The following is a 15851-nucleotide window of genomic DNA, read 5'->3' as shown; positions in this document are numbered from 1 at the left end:
TGATGATTGATCACTGGAGTTCCCTTAATTTCTTTGAGCAGTATATACTGTATATTTTAACATTTAAAAAAAAATATATATACATCATATATCCTCTATATATATATATATATATATATATATATATATATATCATATAATATTATATAGGATATATTATATATGATATATTTTTTTAATGATAAAATCACATGTAAGACCTGGATGTCAAACTGTTCACTGGCTGCACTCCAGCCATACCAGCAGTGGACACCCCACTATTATTCATAAGCATCATGCAACAGGTATCTGTATACAGTAGGAAGAACTCAGTGGTTTGGAGACCATGGTTCACATGTATGGTTTAACCCTGCATGTTGCACTCACTCCAGAATACAACTATAGAAACTGCGGCTCCTACTGTTGAAACCTGTAATCCAGACACATCATAGCCAGCTCTGGCGCATTTCCTGGAGCCTATAGAGGCACGCGTGTGTGCGTGTGTATGTGTGTGTCAGTGAGTGACTGAGTGAGTGGGGTTAATAGCACGGCATGAGTGAGTTCCAAACTCCTGCCAGGCTAACATTAGCCTAGTTATCTGTCCCTCATCACACCCCACCTCTGTAAACACTTCCTGTGCCAGAGAGTGTAAGTGTTTATAATAGGCTCTCTGCCAGTGGGGGGTGCAGGAGAAAGAGTGGTGTGTGTGTGTGTGTGTGTGTGTGTGTGTGTGTGTGTCACAGTTTCAGCATGCCATCCTCAGTGCCACATTCCCAGCCTGCAGTCATGTCCCCCGTGAGGAGCATGGTAATATTGGCCAGATGGGCCGTTCAAGAACACTCTATCACATTGTCACACTCTAAACACTACATCAACATTGTCCCCTGCAAATTACATATAATACCACTCCACAACTCACCCTGTAAGTCCTACTCTTCAGCAAAATTGAATTACAACTGTACACTAAATCCACCTGTGTGTGCATGTATATGCGTGTGGTGTGTGTGCGTGTATGTGTTTATATCTGTGCACAGAGTGAAAGCTCTCCAGCAGAGACACTCATGCAACCCTGGAGCATTCTCACATGGGAACAATTCACCCATTGTACCCCATGCACACGCCCATACAAACGCATGCACGCACAAACACACGCACATTCTCGCAAATGAATATCATTCTTTCTAATAGCTGTACCAATAACTACAACTTCTCAATGTTATAGCCAAAACATCTCTACTCATTAACACATTACAGTTCCACAGGGGACTGTTAACTGAGTTAGTGCCTGGTGCTAATCACACACAACTGGCAGACAAAGGAAGCCTGTACTGATGCCTGACTCTGATGAGGTTCAACCACATCTGATGCCATTTAGAGTCACTGACTGTAATACGGGTGAAATTGCCCCACCGCATAGTGGTTTCAAATTAAATCAGCCTGGCTACTGGTTGACCATAAAACTGCCTCGCTCCACAAGTAAAAAAAAAAAAAAAAAAAAAAAATGATATCCTTCATCTGTCTTTGTCTCATGTATGCATGTGCACTGTGTACTTGTATGCATCTACTGTGTATGTCTGTGTGCGTACGTACATGCGTGCGTACGTGTGTGTGTGTGTGTGTGAGGGGGAGGATGAGTGGGTCCATATGGAAACAGCTTTCAGTGTAAATCACGACCATGAACCACTTAGAGGTTCCATTATCACAAACACAGGATGACTCAAATAGCAGACAATTGATTCCACACCCACATACTGGTCAACAGTACACAGTCTATCTTCCCCTGAGATCTCACACTCAAATATAATCATATTCTCAGCCTCTCATTTGAGAAGACCTGGATCATTAGTCTGGCTGTGAAAGTAGCTAGGTAGTCTGAGTATCTGATAGGCTGCATCTGGCCTGTCAGCTCCGCTCAGTCAGTTATTGATGACCAATAACAGGCTCTGCTCTGTCGCCACAGGGATGCCCGGAGTCTGACCTGAGGGAAGCCAAAATTGAGCCTGTTTCTCTGTGTCACCCTCCTATGCAGATCCAGCCTACATGGAAGCAATTTAGCTTCCTCGGGTTGTCATACCAGGCATGTCTGTATAGAGCAGTTTGGGAAAACAGAACCATAAAGATTCTTTATGGGTTAAAAAGCCAGCAGTGACCTTTAGCGTAGCTTTCTGAACAGCAGAAACAGATGAAATACAGTTTCTGCAGAGCTGAAGGAGAGCTGGAGACAATGAAGAGAGGGGGGCAACGCTCCCCCCCCCCCCCCCCCCAAGCTGATGTAAGAATAAATAAAATAATAAAATATCATCCTGATCTAGAATGTTCCTGCCAGGGACATTCGGATCACACAGGATGTTCTTCTGTCCACAGTCCACACTAGAACATGTCACACTGCTTCTGGTGTGGCTGTGGCTCAGGAGGTAGAGCGGGTCGGTGGTTCAAATCCCAGCCCCTCCTGTCCAGGTCAAAGTGTCCTTAGCAAGACATTGAACCCCAAATTGTTCCCAATGACCAAGCTAGCACCTTGCATGACAGCTGCCACCATTGGTGTGTGGGTGAATGAGAGGCCATTGTAAAGCGCTGTAGCTTTATGTAGCTACGTGCAGTCTATTTACCTTTTACCATTCTGCTATCCACGATCACCGATATAGACGCACAGAACATTTCACCCCAGAAATCCTCCAAACAGGTTTGTGTTGTACAGTTTGTGTTGACTGCCTCTGGAGTGCATGGCTGCCCCCTGCTGGCGACTAGCCACAGCACAGTGTAGTGTAATGGGCGACGCAGGAAACACACACACACACACACACACTAGGGTCGCCGATGAATGCTTCTTCTGCTCTTAACCCATCCCGTCGTCCTTCCCCCAAGGGCGGCCGGGAGCAGACAGTAGGCTAAGCTCGTGCATGAGCAGGCAACCGGCCCAACCCAAGTGCTCCTGTCCGTCTTCGCCAGGGACGGACAGCGTTTGCGATCTGTTCTTCTGCATGTTTTTCTTATGGGGAAACCCTTGCGAATACGGGGAGAACATGCAAACTCCACATAGAAAGGCCGGCAAGATACCCCACCTGGGTAACAGGCAACCCTGGGAAGAGCTCGCCCCCAGTGCTAACAGCGTCCATGGCAGGAATGGAACCAAGGACCTTCTTGCTCTGAGGCAACTGTGCCACAGTGCCTCTATAGTCCTGAAATAGCAGAGAACTGCTGGTGTACGGACGATTAGAGCTGCCCATTCATAGCCCTCCAGAGATCTGATAGAATTCAGTAGGCTAAACCAGGGTTGCCAAGTCTCCACAAATATCGCTACAAATATCGCTGCTTGCGTCAGTTTACCAAAACCACTTGATTTTTCAAACGAAGCTTCGTACGTCACGCAAGCACCCAACTCGTATTGAACAAGACATCACATGACAGTGGGCTCTTTTGTATTTTGCCAAAAATTCCTCTATGACTTGTCAATTAGTCAATAGGTAGCCTACAGCCGACATACCATGAGCTGACTAGCAGATGTCATTATGGTATCGACTGCATGAATAGAGCAACACTTTTTCCGACACAGGTGTGTCGAATGTGTCGGAAAGCTTCGTTTCCTCCATCAGTAGGCTACGACAGAGCAGAGGTTTTGAAGGAAAAATAAAACTTCTTCCAAAAAGACAGCGGCAAAACAGGTCTCTTCTATCAATCAAACACGAGTCTTCTACAGCAGCACCACACTAGGCCTCTTTCCCTGCTTTGTCCTTCTCTCCTGAGCAGTAGGCTAAGTAGACCTCTCATCAGCTCCCCCAAAATTCAGTATGACAGTAACTCAAGACAGAGTAGCCTAACCTCATCGGTGTTACGGAGAGCTGGCTGAAAGCAGACACGTCATACCCCAAACTGCCTGGTTACGCACTGATACGGGCTGACAGAGACATTGGCAGATCACGGAAAACTATTGGCGGTGGCCATTTTCCTGGATAAGCGATGGGCTACGCAGATTGTAGCCTACATCACCATCATTATCATTGTTATTAACAATAATAAATGAAGCAACAAGCAGTAGCCTATATTTTCTTCATCTTTCACTTCACATTAGGAATGTTGTGCTGTTTCCTGTGGCACAGCCTGTTTTGGCTTGAAAACTGCAGTCGTCAAGCCACTCTTAAACCAGGCCAGGTCCAGCCTGGCTTATGTGCGTGGCTGGCTTGTTTCTGTTCAGGACAGGTCGAACTGTAGCCCTTTTCAGTCCTGTATTGCTCGCTCATGCCAGACTACAGTCCTTTCACCCTTCGTGGGTGGTCTCTTTGAAGCTTCCATACCACCACAGAAGAAGACTACCTCGGAAAAATAAATTCACTCGGACAAAACGCGTCTAAATAAGTTATTTAATGGTAGCGCCGAGAATTCAAAACCCAGCATTTGTTTAAATAGACCCTTTTGCTTAGGTAAGTTAAGTTTCATGTTTATCTGACACTTATAAATATGAGCGCCTCTCCTAAATAGGCCGACACCGATTTATTTTGACGGCGAAGTGAACAGAGGGTGAAAGGACTGTAGTCTGGCATGAGCGAGCATGCGACTACAGGACTGAAAAGGGCTGGTCGAACGGAAGCTAGTCACGCCACTGAAATAGCGTTAGAATAAGGGTTGGGGTTGGGACAAGATCTGACCTACACTATATTGCCAAAAGTATTCACTCATCTGCCTTTACACACATGAATTCATGTGATATCCCATTCTTAATCCATAGGGTTTAATATGACGTCGGCCCACCCTTTGCAGCTATAACAGCTTCAACTCTTCTGGGAAGGCTTTCCACAAGGTTTAGGAGTGTGTTTATGGGAAATGTTGACCATTCTTCCAGAAGCGCATTGGTGAGGTCAGACACTGATGTTGGACGAGAAGGCCTGGCTTGCAGTCTTCGCTCTAATTCATCCCAAAGGTGTTCTATCAGGTTGAGGTCAGGACTCTGTGCAGGACAGTCAAGTTCTTCCACAACAAACTTGCACATCCATGTCTTTATGGACCTTGCTTTGTGCACTGGTGCGCAGTCATGTTGGAACAGGAAGGGGCCATCCCCAAACTGTTCCCACAAAGTTGGGAGCATGGAATTGTCCAGAATCACTTGGTTTGCTGAAGCATTCAGAGTTCCTTTCACTGGAACTAAGGGGCCAAGCCCAGCTCCTGAAAAACAACCCCACACCATAATCCCCCCACCACCAAACTTCACACTTGGCGCAATGCAGTCAGACAAGTACCGTTCTCCTGGCAACCGCCAAACCCAGACTCGTCCATCAGATTGCCAGATGGGGAAGCGTGATTCGTCACTCCAGAGAATACGTCTCCACTGCTCTAGAGTCCAGTGGCGGCGTGCTTTACACCACTGCATCCGACACTTTGCATTGCACTTGGTGATGTATGGCTTGGATACAGCTGCTCGGCCATGAAAACCCATTCCATGAAGCTCTCTATGCACTGTTCTTGAGCTAATCTGAAGGCCATATGAAGTTTGGAGGTCTGTAACGATTGACTCTGCAGAAAGTTGGCGACCTCTGCGTACTATGCGCCTCAGCATCCGCTGACCCCGCTCTGTCATCTGTTGGATGGGTGAGTGAATACTTTTGGCAATATAGTGTATAAGGCAATTTATTAAGGCAATTTATTAAATCAAATAATTATTCATTCATACACTGCATTGTAACTTCTTTATTTTATTTTTCCTGCATTTTGTTTTAAATGTCCTTTTCTTTGCATTTCATTTTATATGACCATTTATGTTTTTCTTGCACTGTCTTGTTGTTTTTAATGTCTCATGTAATGCACTTTGAATTGCCTTGTTGCTGAAATGTGCTATATAAATAAACTTGCCTTGCCTTTGTGTGTGTGTGTGTGTGTCAGGCCTATGTAGAGTTCTCTGTACAGCCACAGAAGGGAAAGGTTCCACAGCAGGGCTGAAGCCAGGGTCTCCAGAGGATCTTTTCCCAGGACAGCTGGTTGGGAGCTGGGTGGGGCGTGAGGGCGCTACGGTGGCGCTCCACCGCCCTGGCCATCCGCTCCAGGACCTCTGCGTAGCGGGGCTCGCTGGCCGGACTGAGGGGACGCGTCTCCGAGGCATCGGCTTGGAGGTCAAAGAGCAGCGGGGGGTTGTGGTGCGTCACGTGACCGCCATGACACAGGCACGCCTTGGTGTCATAGCAGCCATCAGCGCCGACGGGGTAGAACTTAGGGGTGAAGAAGTGAGCCTTAAAGACCGAGTCACCTAGAAACACGTGTACACATTAACACACACTCAACAAAACGACTCAATGACAGTGTGTGTGTGTGTGTGTGTGTGTGTGTGTTTGTGTGTGTACTGTATGTGGGGGGTACTCACTCCCAGGTGGGTGCCAGCGTACAGCATTGAGGTATACCCCACAGTAGTGGAACATAAACTCATGCTCCGAGCGCTCTGTCCTACCCTCCAGCAAAGGCATCAGATCATACCCATCCAACTGCCTGGAACACACACACACACATGCACGCAAACACACGCAAACACACACACACACACAAGTCATAATGAATAAATTGCTTCCATTATTGCTTCCTCCTCCAGGGAAAAGAAAAGGAACACTGCCATACATGCGTACCTATGGGAGGGCGTGGCCTGAGCCAGGTGTGTGAGGGTGGGGTACAGATCCATGAGGCTGGTGGGCTCGTCTATCACCTTCCCTGCTGGCAGCCTGCCAGGCCAGCGGAATATCCCTGGTACCCTGATGCCACCCTCCCAACCCCCCATTGCCTTACCCCCTGGTAAGGGGAGTGAAAACAAGTTACAGTATCTTTTTTTTTAATAAAATGTGTGTGTGTGTGTGTGTACAGTGTGTGTGTGTGCGTGTGTGTGTGTGGTGTTACCTTTGTAGATTCCGTTCCAGCCTCCGTCTACGTCCTCTAAGTGTCCTCCATGGTCAGAGGTGAAGTACATGAGAGTGTTGCTGGCCAGCCCCAGACCATCCACCACCTCCGTTACCTGGCCTGGGACAGAAAAACACCAGAAAACAGTGTCTTTAACACTACTGAAACAATGCATCTTGATTATTCTATCTTGATCATTCTAAAGAGGATATAATCAATGTGGCGAATGACTACTACTGCTGTGAAAGAATACTGTTCATAAACACTCATACACATCACTATAAATACTGTATGCTTAACTCGCCACTTCCTCACCAATGATCCAGTCCATCTCCTCTACGTTGTCTCCATAACTACCGTGGTGGCTGTGTCCGGCAAAGGCAGGGGTGGAGAACATGGGGGTGTGCACGTGAGCTAGCGACAGGAACAACAGGAAGGGACGGTCTGCATTTCTGGGGTCAAAGGTCATTTAACAGGAAGTTACATGACTGTATACATGTGACTGTGACTACAGTGGAAATTGGTGCCACACACTTCTTGATCTTGCACCTTTCCTAAACACAGATAAAGGAGACCTTTCATCTGCCAGTTGGTGCTATGGCCCTGCTTGCATTCCAAAGGAGCAACCCCCAAGCAAGGATTTATGGGTTTATTAGGGCCCTCACTACACCACCACCACTCTCCTCTCCGTTATTAACCTACTCATTCGGTGAATGATGTATCTGGAGAAGGACGCACAACAGTTGTGCTGACCAGCACATCAGGGTTATTATTGGAAAGACAGCACTCCCGCTTTAAAATAATAAAAACAATTATAAAAAGATATTACAAATTATACAAATACATTATTATTGTATTCCAATCTTAGAATATATTACACAACTGCAGAATTGAAGTAAACACAATAACTAATGATTTTGCACAAACATGTCTTTCGCACTAATATTTTATGTCTCCTGTAGCACACTTACAACTGCTTTTCAGTGTTTGTAGAATATGTTCTTTGCTACGAACAACAAGTGAGAAAACAGCGGTGAATGCCAGAATTTTCATGGAAACTTTGTAAGTGGGGTTTAAGAAGAAATCTCTTTGTAACTACTTCGTAGCTTCATTCGTGAACGAGGCCCATTGGTCCATCATTTGAATACAAAAAGGCATCTTGAATTCGCCAAACTATATCTGAACTACAAATGGAAGTGTCTTGTGGTCAGATTAAACAAAAATTGAGTTTTTGGGACTTGCACATAGGCCTTATGTTTGGTGTCCAAAGAATGCAAGTGATGTTGAAAAGTATCTCATGCCTATGGTGGAAATGGTGGATCTTTAATCCGCTGGGGCTGTTTTGCATCCACAGGCCCCAGGGACCTTGTTAAAATACATGGAACCATGAACTTCAGTATTTACCAAGACATTTTGTCCAAAAACCTTGTTCCCTCTGCCAGAAAGCTACGCCTTGGTCGCAGATGGACCTTCCAAAAGGACAATGATCCTGAACATATGTCCAAAGCCATTAAAAAATGGTTGACAGAGCACAAGATTAAAGCCCTGAAGTGGCCGTCTCTGACTGTGAATTTGTCTTTCTTGACTTTTCTGGACAACAATTATAGTTTTTGAACCGTTCAACTGTTTGATGTGCCAATGTATTATAATAAAACATATAATTTACAGCATTTTGTGAGCATTAAATAATCTTAATTGTTTATTTTTTATTTTATATGATCTTTTTGTTCATTGTTGTCAAGGGTGTGAATAAAGAAGGACACTTTTTTTGTATGTCCTCTGTATGTGACTACAGAGGTTGTACAGTATCTGACCTCTGTATGAACTGCTGGGCCTCTCCTAGCAGCCTCTGGGGTAGGGTGTCCAGGTTCATGGGTTGCTCCACAACTTCCTGATTCCTCATGATGATGCAGTTCCAGGTCGCCAGATGTTTAAAGGGCACGAACCACACAGCAAAGGCCAGCAGGCTGAAAGAGGTCAGTGCTAGGATGACCCACATACTGACCTCCAGAAGGCCAGTCACACGAACGCACATCTGGAATGGAAAAATATAAGGGATCAGAGAGGTGTACGCACACACACGCACACAAGACACACACAACATGCCTCCACACATGCGTGTATGCACAACATGCCTGCTTGCATGTGTAACAGGTGTCACTGCATTGCAGGTTCAGATCCTCTGACTTACGAACACACGTGACCACCTCTCATAAACAACGAAACGAAAAGCTAGAAATTTGATAAAACAGGTGGGCAGTATTTATACCGAGCAGTGAGTTTAACCAATCTAACTCAGTTACACTCAACCCCCTAAAATCACTCCACACACCACAGCGACCCCAGCTGGTCGAGCTGAGCTCAACTGGGTATCCAATTCAACTCGGTTACACTTGCACACATGCATGCACACACAACATGCCTGAACACACACACACACTCTCTCCCAGCCACCCACCAGACTGAGCAGGGCTAGGCCCCCCAGCAGGGACAGTTGCCAGAGTGTGTCCTGCAGGTCAGCCAGCACGTCGCGCCCGGCGCCAGGCAGGCAGTCGTTGAACAGGGTGAAGGGGAGGCCATAGAAGTAGTCAAAGCCGTGGCTGTTGGGGTGGTGGCAGTGGTCCCCTCTGCTCTCACAGTTCACCCCCAGGTGCCACTTACCTATGGTACACATGCAAGGACACAAGACAGGGATGTGTGGAAGGGCTTGTGCTTTCTTTTTCTTTTATTATTATTTTTTTCCTCTTCTTTGACACAAAACAAGGAAGCCAACCTACTTCTTCTCACAAAAAAGACCCTGACTCACTCCACCATGAAACCGGGGAGTTCAAACCCATTTTAGTGATTTCTGAAATTACAATTTAAATAGTTAATCCAATGTCGATTATTGTCAGTTCAAATATATACAGAAAAAATCTCCCAGACACTGTCGTCTTCACTTGCAGCAATTTTAATGAACAACGTTTTGGTGGGGGAATCGCCCCCAAAGGTATGTTCAGCTGATCGTACCACTCTCTGAACGGCCTTGCGGTCCTGTGTGCTGCTGTTCCCGTATGGGCAGTGAAAGTAATTACACTCAGTGATGAATGTGGTCCAAAACATGAGCAGGGAGTGTCTTTGCTTACTTACGGTGGATTCATACTCTACGCAAGCTACGCTAGTGCCAGCTATGCAAGCTACGTACTGTAAGGCTATGCAAGGTATATTTGATGCGTCCTTGTGTAACAGATTTTTATTTGTTTTATTTCCAATGTACGTTTTTATTTATTTATGTGTTTTATTTACCAAAATCCTTGTTCATCAAATACCATACGTGCTGTTGTTTTGTGCTTCCTTCCGGTGGCATTGCGGTGCGTTTGCGTGCTCCTGTGGCTCTCGTCAGGCAATGTCGCATTGAGTGACAGACATTTGTGAAGTCTGTCACTGATTTTAGATCAAGAATCCAAGAATAAAAGTGCATCTCATTACGTCGTGGTAGACAGTGATTCTTCAGGCACCAGAACACAACGCAGTGTGGCTGGCTCAGACAGGCTACACTTGCGTAGCAACATGTGTTGTGTGAATGTTTACTTTATGCAAGCATGACTGATCCACTACTTCTTCTGAACTAAATTATTCGAAAAAAGATTTGTTCATTTAACTGAACGAGATTCAAAGATTTGAGTTGTTTTTTTTTAGGATTTTGAAAGATCCACCACTAGCTTGAACTCTCTAATGAAAATAGTGTTTCTTACCCACAATGCCGGTGGTGTATCCTTGCTCCTGTAGTCTCTTGGCAAAGGTGGTCTCAGTTGGTGGCAGACCCCCGGAACCCCCCAAGAATAGCAACACCTGCACACGACCCGTACTGCCCAGACCTGATACATAAACATGCACACAAAAACACACACACACACACAGAAACACAACGTGTTTGTATGCATTTGTGTGTGGGTGCGCGTGTGTGTGCGCGCGCGCGCGTGCATGCGTATGTTACCTGAGCGCAGGGCATAGCGTCCGGTCAGGAACGCAGCTCTGCTGGGGGTGCAGAGAGGAGCAGCAGCAATGTGCTGAGTCAGCTTCACGCCCTCTGCTGCCAAACGGTCAATGTTAGGGGTCCTGGTGGGAAGGATGGAAGGAGGGAGAGAGGGAGAGGACAAGGGAATGGGAAGTTGAGAGAGACCAGCACAATGGGAGGGAAAGTATGAAGCAAGATGGAGGGAGGAGAATAGGGGGAGTAGAGAGGAGGGGGAGAGGTGAGGAGATATAAGGAGAGGAGAAAAGAGGATAAAGGGTATTTTAAAGGGCTGAATCAGTGAGATACCAGCAGCGATCCAAGTTGCCACGTTACCTGATGGTGCTGTTGCCATAGCAACCCACATCCCCAATCCCCAGGTCATCCACCATCATCAGCAGGAAGTTGGGCTTTCCGTTGGTGTCTGCCTGTTGGACGTCAACTCCTGTGGCAAGGAGCAGCAGCAGGGCTACCAGTCGGTGAGGCCTAGGGTAGAACAACACAGGGGTTAGAGGTTAGGGACATTCTACCCCAATCAGTCAGTCCCCAGTCTGACAATGACAGTTTTGCTACAGTCACTGATAATTACACTAGAGCCTTTACCTCAGAAGACATCTGGGCTCCATAATGTGTGATGACGTCCAAGTCTTTAGCGACCTGGTCAAGGACAGAGCACACAGTTTAAATTATATTTACTAATGATTTGTATAAGGTATGTTATAAATGACTAATCAACCAGTTTTAAATTATTTACTAATGATTTGTACAAGGTATGTGATAATGGTCTGCACACCATTCATGGGCCATTAAGAATAACCTTAATGCATTGTGAACTCATCAACGCACACGTAGTATTACCTCAGTTGACGCTTAGTTATGATACGATACAGTAAACAGCAGCAGTGACTCAGAAAGGTCAACTCAAAAAGCTTTGCACAAAAACGTTTATATCGAGATCAAAATTGAATCTGGAAATGTTGTGTCCAATTAGTAAGTTGTAGAGCATGTCATGATCTACAATTTTAACAATTTAAAAAAAGAATAAAAAAATATTTTTTTACTTTTGCTGAGATGGAACTTTAGATACTGGTAGATTGTGTCTACTGAGTAGACCTATCATGCAGATTGGAGACACTTTCTGGGAGATAGATTTTAAGTGTTTCTCCCCCCAAAAAAAAAAAAATGGTGGAAACCCTGAGTTTGTTCCCCGCGAGGAGAGGCATAGTGTGCAAAGTCTCATGACTCTAGGTCAAACGGGGCATGAGATATGCCTGTTCAAAGTTTGCAATTTCAACCGGTTGTTAAGTATATAGCCTGTGGTGGTGATTCAATTTTGGCTGCCTATTGTAAATGTTTCCAGTAGTTAGTTGACCATGTTGTGTTGTACACCAAGATTATGATTCTTGAAGGTCCTAGATATCATTTCTGGGTCATAACCTTCTATAACATTCCATGTCTCTAAAACCCCCTTTGCCCCCTGGGTATAATAGTCTAGGCGTTTTGTGCACTTTTAAAATTACTTTCAAAACATTTTTGACAAAAAACAAACAAACTCCTGCACACTGTTTTCTTTACTTGCAGACAAAATTTCCATGGGATGTTTCAGACCTTCAGACCTGTTACAAAAAAATCTAAAATGCACATTACAGTATAAGAGTGTTAATACAGAGAAGCTGCCATACCAGCATGTATAATATACTAAATTATTAGCGTAATAACAATGTAGGCTGACACAGTAAATAGTCAGACATATCAACAGGTTGCATTCAAAGAGCACAATAATAGGCAAATAAATAGAAACTGTCCTACCAGAATACAAAACTTTCAATATCAGGTACAACTGGTAGAAACTTGAAAAACTGTCTCCTAGACAAGAAAACAGACAGAGGAGACAGAATTAGCTGTGGCTGAAGGTGCTCTCCTTTATACACCTTAAAAGCACATATCCACTGATATCCACTCAGCTATTATGGTATCCACTAGTCTGGTGTCACGACCCTAATCACGTGATCTCACAGGCTGTCTAGGAGAGAGATCACATAATTAGGGTTGGGAAGTAAGGCTAGTGGATATGAGTGGATATGTGGTATTTAAGTGCAAAAAGTGCTTTTTATATAAAAGGTGGGGGGCTACAAATGTAGCCTGATGCCACCTCAGTAAAAAGGCGTTTTTCAAAAAATGTCTTCACTCCGGTGAGTAACAAAATAATATTGTCTGCAGATGTGGTAATGTAGACTGAATGAAAAAAGTCGTAAAAAAGCGTAATGAATGGTCCCTGGCAGGACGGTACAGCAGGGTATAGCCCTGAATAGTATACCACTTTTACTATGCGAGTTCAAGCACTACAGGTCTTCATAATGACTTACCAGGGTATAGGAAAAGCCAATGTACTACTACTTGCCAGAACTCACAAGTGCATCTCCTTTCTAAAACAAGTGACTAAGAGCATAATCTAGTGCTGAAGGCAAAGTGCAAGAATGGTAAACTAAAAATAGGTGCTTAAGAGGGAGGATCGTGGTAGTACTTCTTGAAGAGATGAGTTTTGAACCTGTGGCGAAAGATGGGCAGCGACTCTGCTGTCCTGACATCAGCGGGCAGTTCATTCCACCACTGTGGGGCCAAGGACAGAGAAGAGCCGTGACCGTGTCAATCAATCGCAGGGGCCTCGGAGTGACGGGGCAACCAGTCGCCCTGAGGTAGCAGAGCGTAGTGGTCAGGAGGGGGTGTAGGGTTCAACCATGGTCTGGGGGTAGGAGACCCTGTAGGCTAGTAGCAGAGTTTTAAACTGGAAGCGAGCTGCTACACGGAGCCAGTGTAGAGAACGGAGAAGGGGAGTTGTGTGGGAGAACTTGGGGTGGTTGAACATCAGGCGAGCAGCAGCTTTCCCAGGGGTTTGCAGTAGTCCAGGCGGGAGATGACAAGGGCCATCTACACCTCAGTGAGGAAAGGGCGAATACTCCTGATGTTGTAGAGCAGGAATCTGCAAGAGTGTGTGACGGATGTGATATGAGCGGAGACCTTTTTTCGTCAAGCTGGATTGGATATGTGACCGAGACAGCATGGAATACAAAAGAGGGCGGGGAAACTGTGGAACAGAGAAGACAATATTTCCATTTTGGGGAAATAAGCTGGCGCAACCACCTTGCCTCGCAGCTCTGGGAGTGTGGGAGAAGGAGTACACATCTGACAGAGCTGCTGGCATGTTCTCTCATGTGACTGTCTGGTCTCGGTGAGAGCAAGACAGTTGAGGGAGAGTGAGGATGCATAGCCTGAGATAAACTCAGCTTTGGGTACTGCCAACTGGCAGTTCCAAAGTCCCCCCGTCAACACTTGCTTGCCATGAGTTAAGAGAGTAGGATAGATGAGGTTAGAGGAGTTGCGGAGTCTGGGGGTGACCCAGTGTCTGCGTGACCCCCGGAGAGGGGAAAGGACAGGAATAGGATGCAAACACAGTGGTGGCAACAAAATACAGATGAGGACTGTACAGGTAACGAAGCAAATGTAGACATATTACTTTCATGACACTGTCTTTCTTGACAAAGTCACTCTTGAATAAGTCGCCAAGTGCCTTTTGTCGCAAGCTGGAGGAAGCTGTCGTCGTCTAAGCCAGCAGTGTTTATGGCCTATTTTCACTGATTGCTAATTGTTAAATCAATAATGGATCAATAATGTATGTATGCATGTCTGTCTGTCTGTCCATCTATCTATCTAGTCTGCTAGGAGAGTAGGCCCCACGGCAGTGAAGGGCAATTATAGTCTAGGTCAGGCAGAAACTGACTCTATAGAAACTGACTATCAAAGCAGCTTATCAACCAACACATAAAGACTAGCACTTAGCACTATCTATTATAGTAAGAAAATGTACTTAGTCAATTCTAGTTCAGTCAATAGATCCAAGTCCAAGGAGTTTAATGCAATCTGTTCAGATGTTCAGGTGACGTAGGCTATTGATGACGACTTTGACGTTGAATCCAGGAATCCCGACGTTACAAATGGAACGCAGTATAAAGGCACAAAATGCAGAATGTCTGTTCAATTTACCTCCGTCTTTACAACGTGGATCCTCGTCGTTTATGAACTGAGGGTCCAAGGGTCAAGAATTTAATGAATCTTCAGTCAATAGCCTAGTCATGACTGACAGGAAAACAAGTATCAAACTACAAAATAAAATACTGGAAGCGTGAGTTTAATTTAGTTTTTATTCCGCCCCCTTCCCCCCACACACACGCAGTTTTACTATGCGAGTTCAAGCGCTTCAGGTAATGACTAGCCTACCTTCATCTCCCACAATCACGCCATTCAAAGCCGCTAATACTTTCCCATGGATGTGTACTTGCCACACTGCAAGCACGATGGCGTCGGTTTTTACTTACCGTAATGGCAGTACTACGAGTGACGAATGATCTGGAATGTGGTGATTTACCTAATATGTGTGCCAGAAAGAAAATTATACTGGCACACCGTCACCCCGACTCTTTTGTTGGAGGGGGTAGAGGTGTGCAGTGCTGCTTGTGTCCTACCAGGGTCAGGTGTGTCTATTATGAATTAGGAGGGGAGGTAGGGATTGGTTAAGGTAGGACCAAAGGGTCGGCAACCTTCACTATTAATGGTGCGTTCCAGGCATGGATGTATTAATAGAACTGGATACAGCCACTCCATTCACTGACCGCTATCAACAATGAAGCCCTATTGAACCGCGCCATCTTGGCAAATTTGTAGTCATTTGACTATTTCCGGTGACTTTTGTACTTGCGCAGTTGTGCTTTTATGGCCTTCCGGTGACTTTTGTACTTGCGCAGTTGAGCTTTTCTGTCCGACGCGCGTCCACGAAAAAGTTCACTTTTATGAAATTCCTCCAGGGAGCCAGTGACCGGCGAGTTGAAGAGCTTCACTCCCCGCCAGCAGGAGCTTTGGCCGCTGCTACCGCATCTCAGATAACCCGCTGAGTTCGTGGCTGCTATTTCACATTCGCCCTTGATCAATCAAATCTTATCTCCGTATGAATACACAT

General features: G+C 45.4%; 1 protein-coding gene across 4 annotated transcripts; it reads right to left on the bottom strand.

Moving 5' to 3' along the window:
* Nucleotides 1-5750: 5750 nt before the first annotated feature.
* Nucleotides 5751-15301, bottom strand: arsh (arylsulfatase H). 4 transcript variants are annotated; one of them, XM_084443134.1, is made up of 13 exons: nucleotides 14882-15020; nucleotides 12650-12706; nucleotides 11444-11497; nucleotides 11177-11326; nucleotides 10823-10944; nucleotides 10581-10703; nucleotides 9305-9507; nucleotides 8661-8881; nucleotides 7162-7298; nucleotides 6847-6966; nucleotides 6582-6741; nucleotides 6326-6447; nucleotides 5751-6211 (listed from the first exon to the last, which is right to left on the bottom strand). In XM_084443134.1, exons 3-13 carry the CDS (start codon nucleotides 11464-11466, stop codon nucleotides 5853-5855), a joined length of 1740 nt encoding a protein of 579 aa, XP_084299260.1. In that variant the 5' UTR covers nucleotides 11467-11497; nucleotides 12650-12706; nucleotides 14882-15020; the 3' UTR covers nucleotides 5751-5852. The 4 variants fall into 4 exon arrangements, with proteins under 4 accessions (XP_084299260.1, XP_084299261.1, XP_084299262.1 ...); XM_084443135.1 differs by lacking the exon at nucleotides 14882-15020 and adding an exon at nucleotides 14706-14790; XM_084443137.1 differs by having other exon boundaries at nucleotides 6004-6173.
* Between the last annotated feature and the right edge of the window lie 550 nt (nucleotides 15302-15851).

This window comes from Borostomias antarcticus (genome assembly GCF_949987555.1).
Source record: "Borostomias antarcticus genome assembly, chromosome: 9".
NCBI lineage: Eukaryota > Metazoa > Chordata > Actinopteri > Stomiiformes > Stomiidae > Borostomias > Borostomias antarcticus.
The sequence above is the reverse complement of the archived record's forward strand: the minus strand, read 5'-3'. Positions and strand labels throughout refer to the sequence as shown.

Coding starts and splice junctions, on each gene's coding strand:
- arsh (XM_084443136.1), bottom strand. CDS start 11,466: ATGGAGCCCAGATGTCTTCTGAG. Junction 11,327..11,443: donor GAGCCCAGATGTCTTCTGAG/GTAAAGGCTCTA, acceptor GTTCTACCCTAG/GCCTCACCGACTGGTAGCCC. Junction 9,508..10,580: donor ATACACCACCGGCATTGTGG/GTAAGAAACACT, acceptor TGTGTACCATAG/GTAAGTGGCACCTGGGGGTG.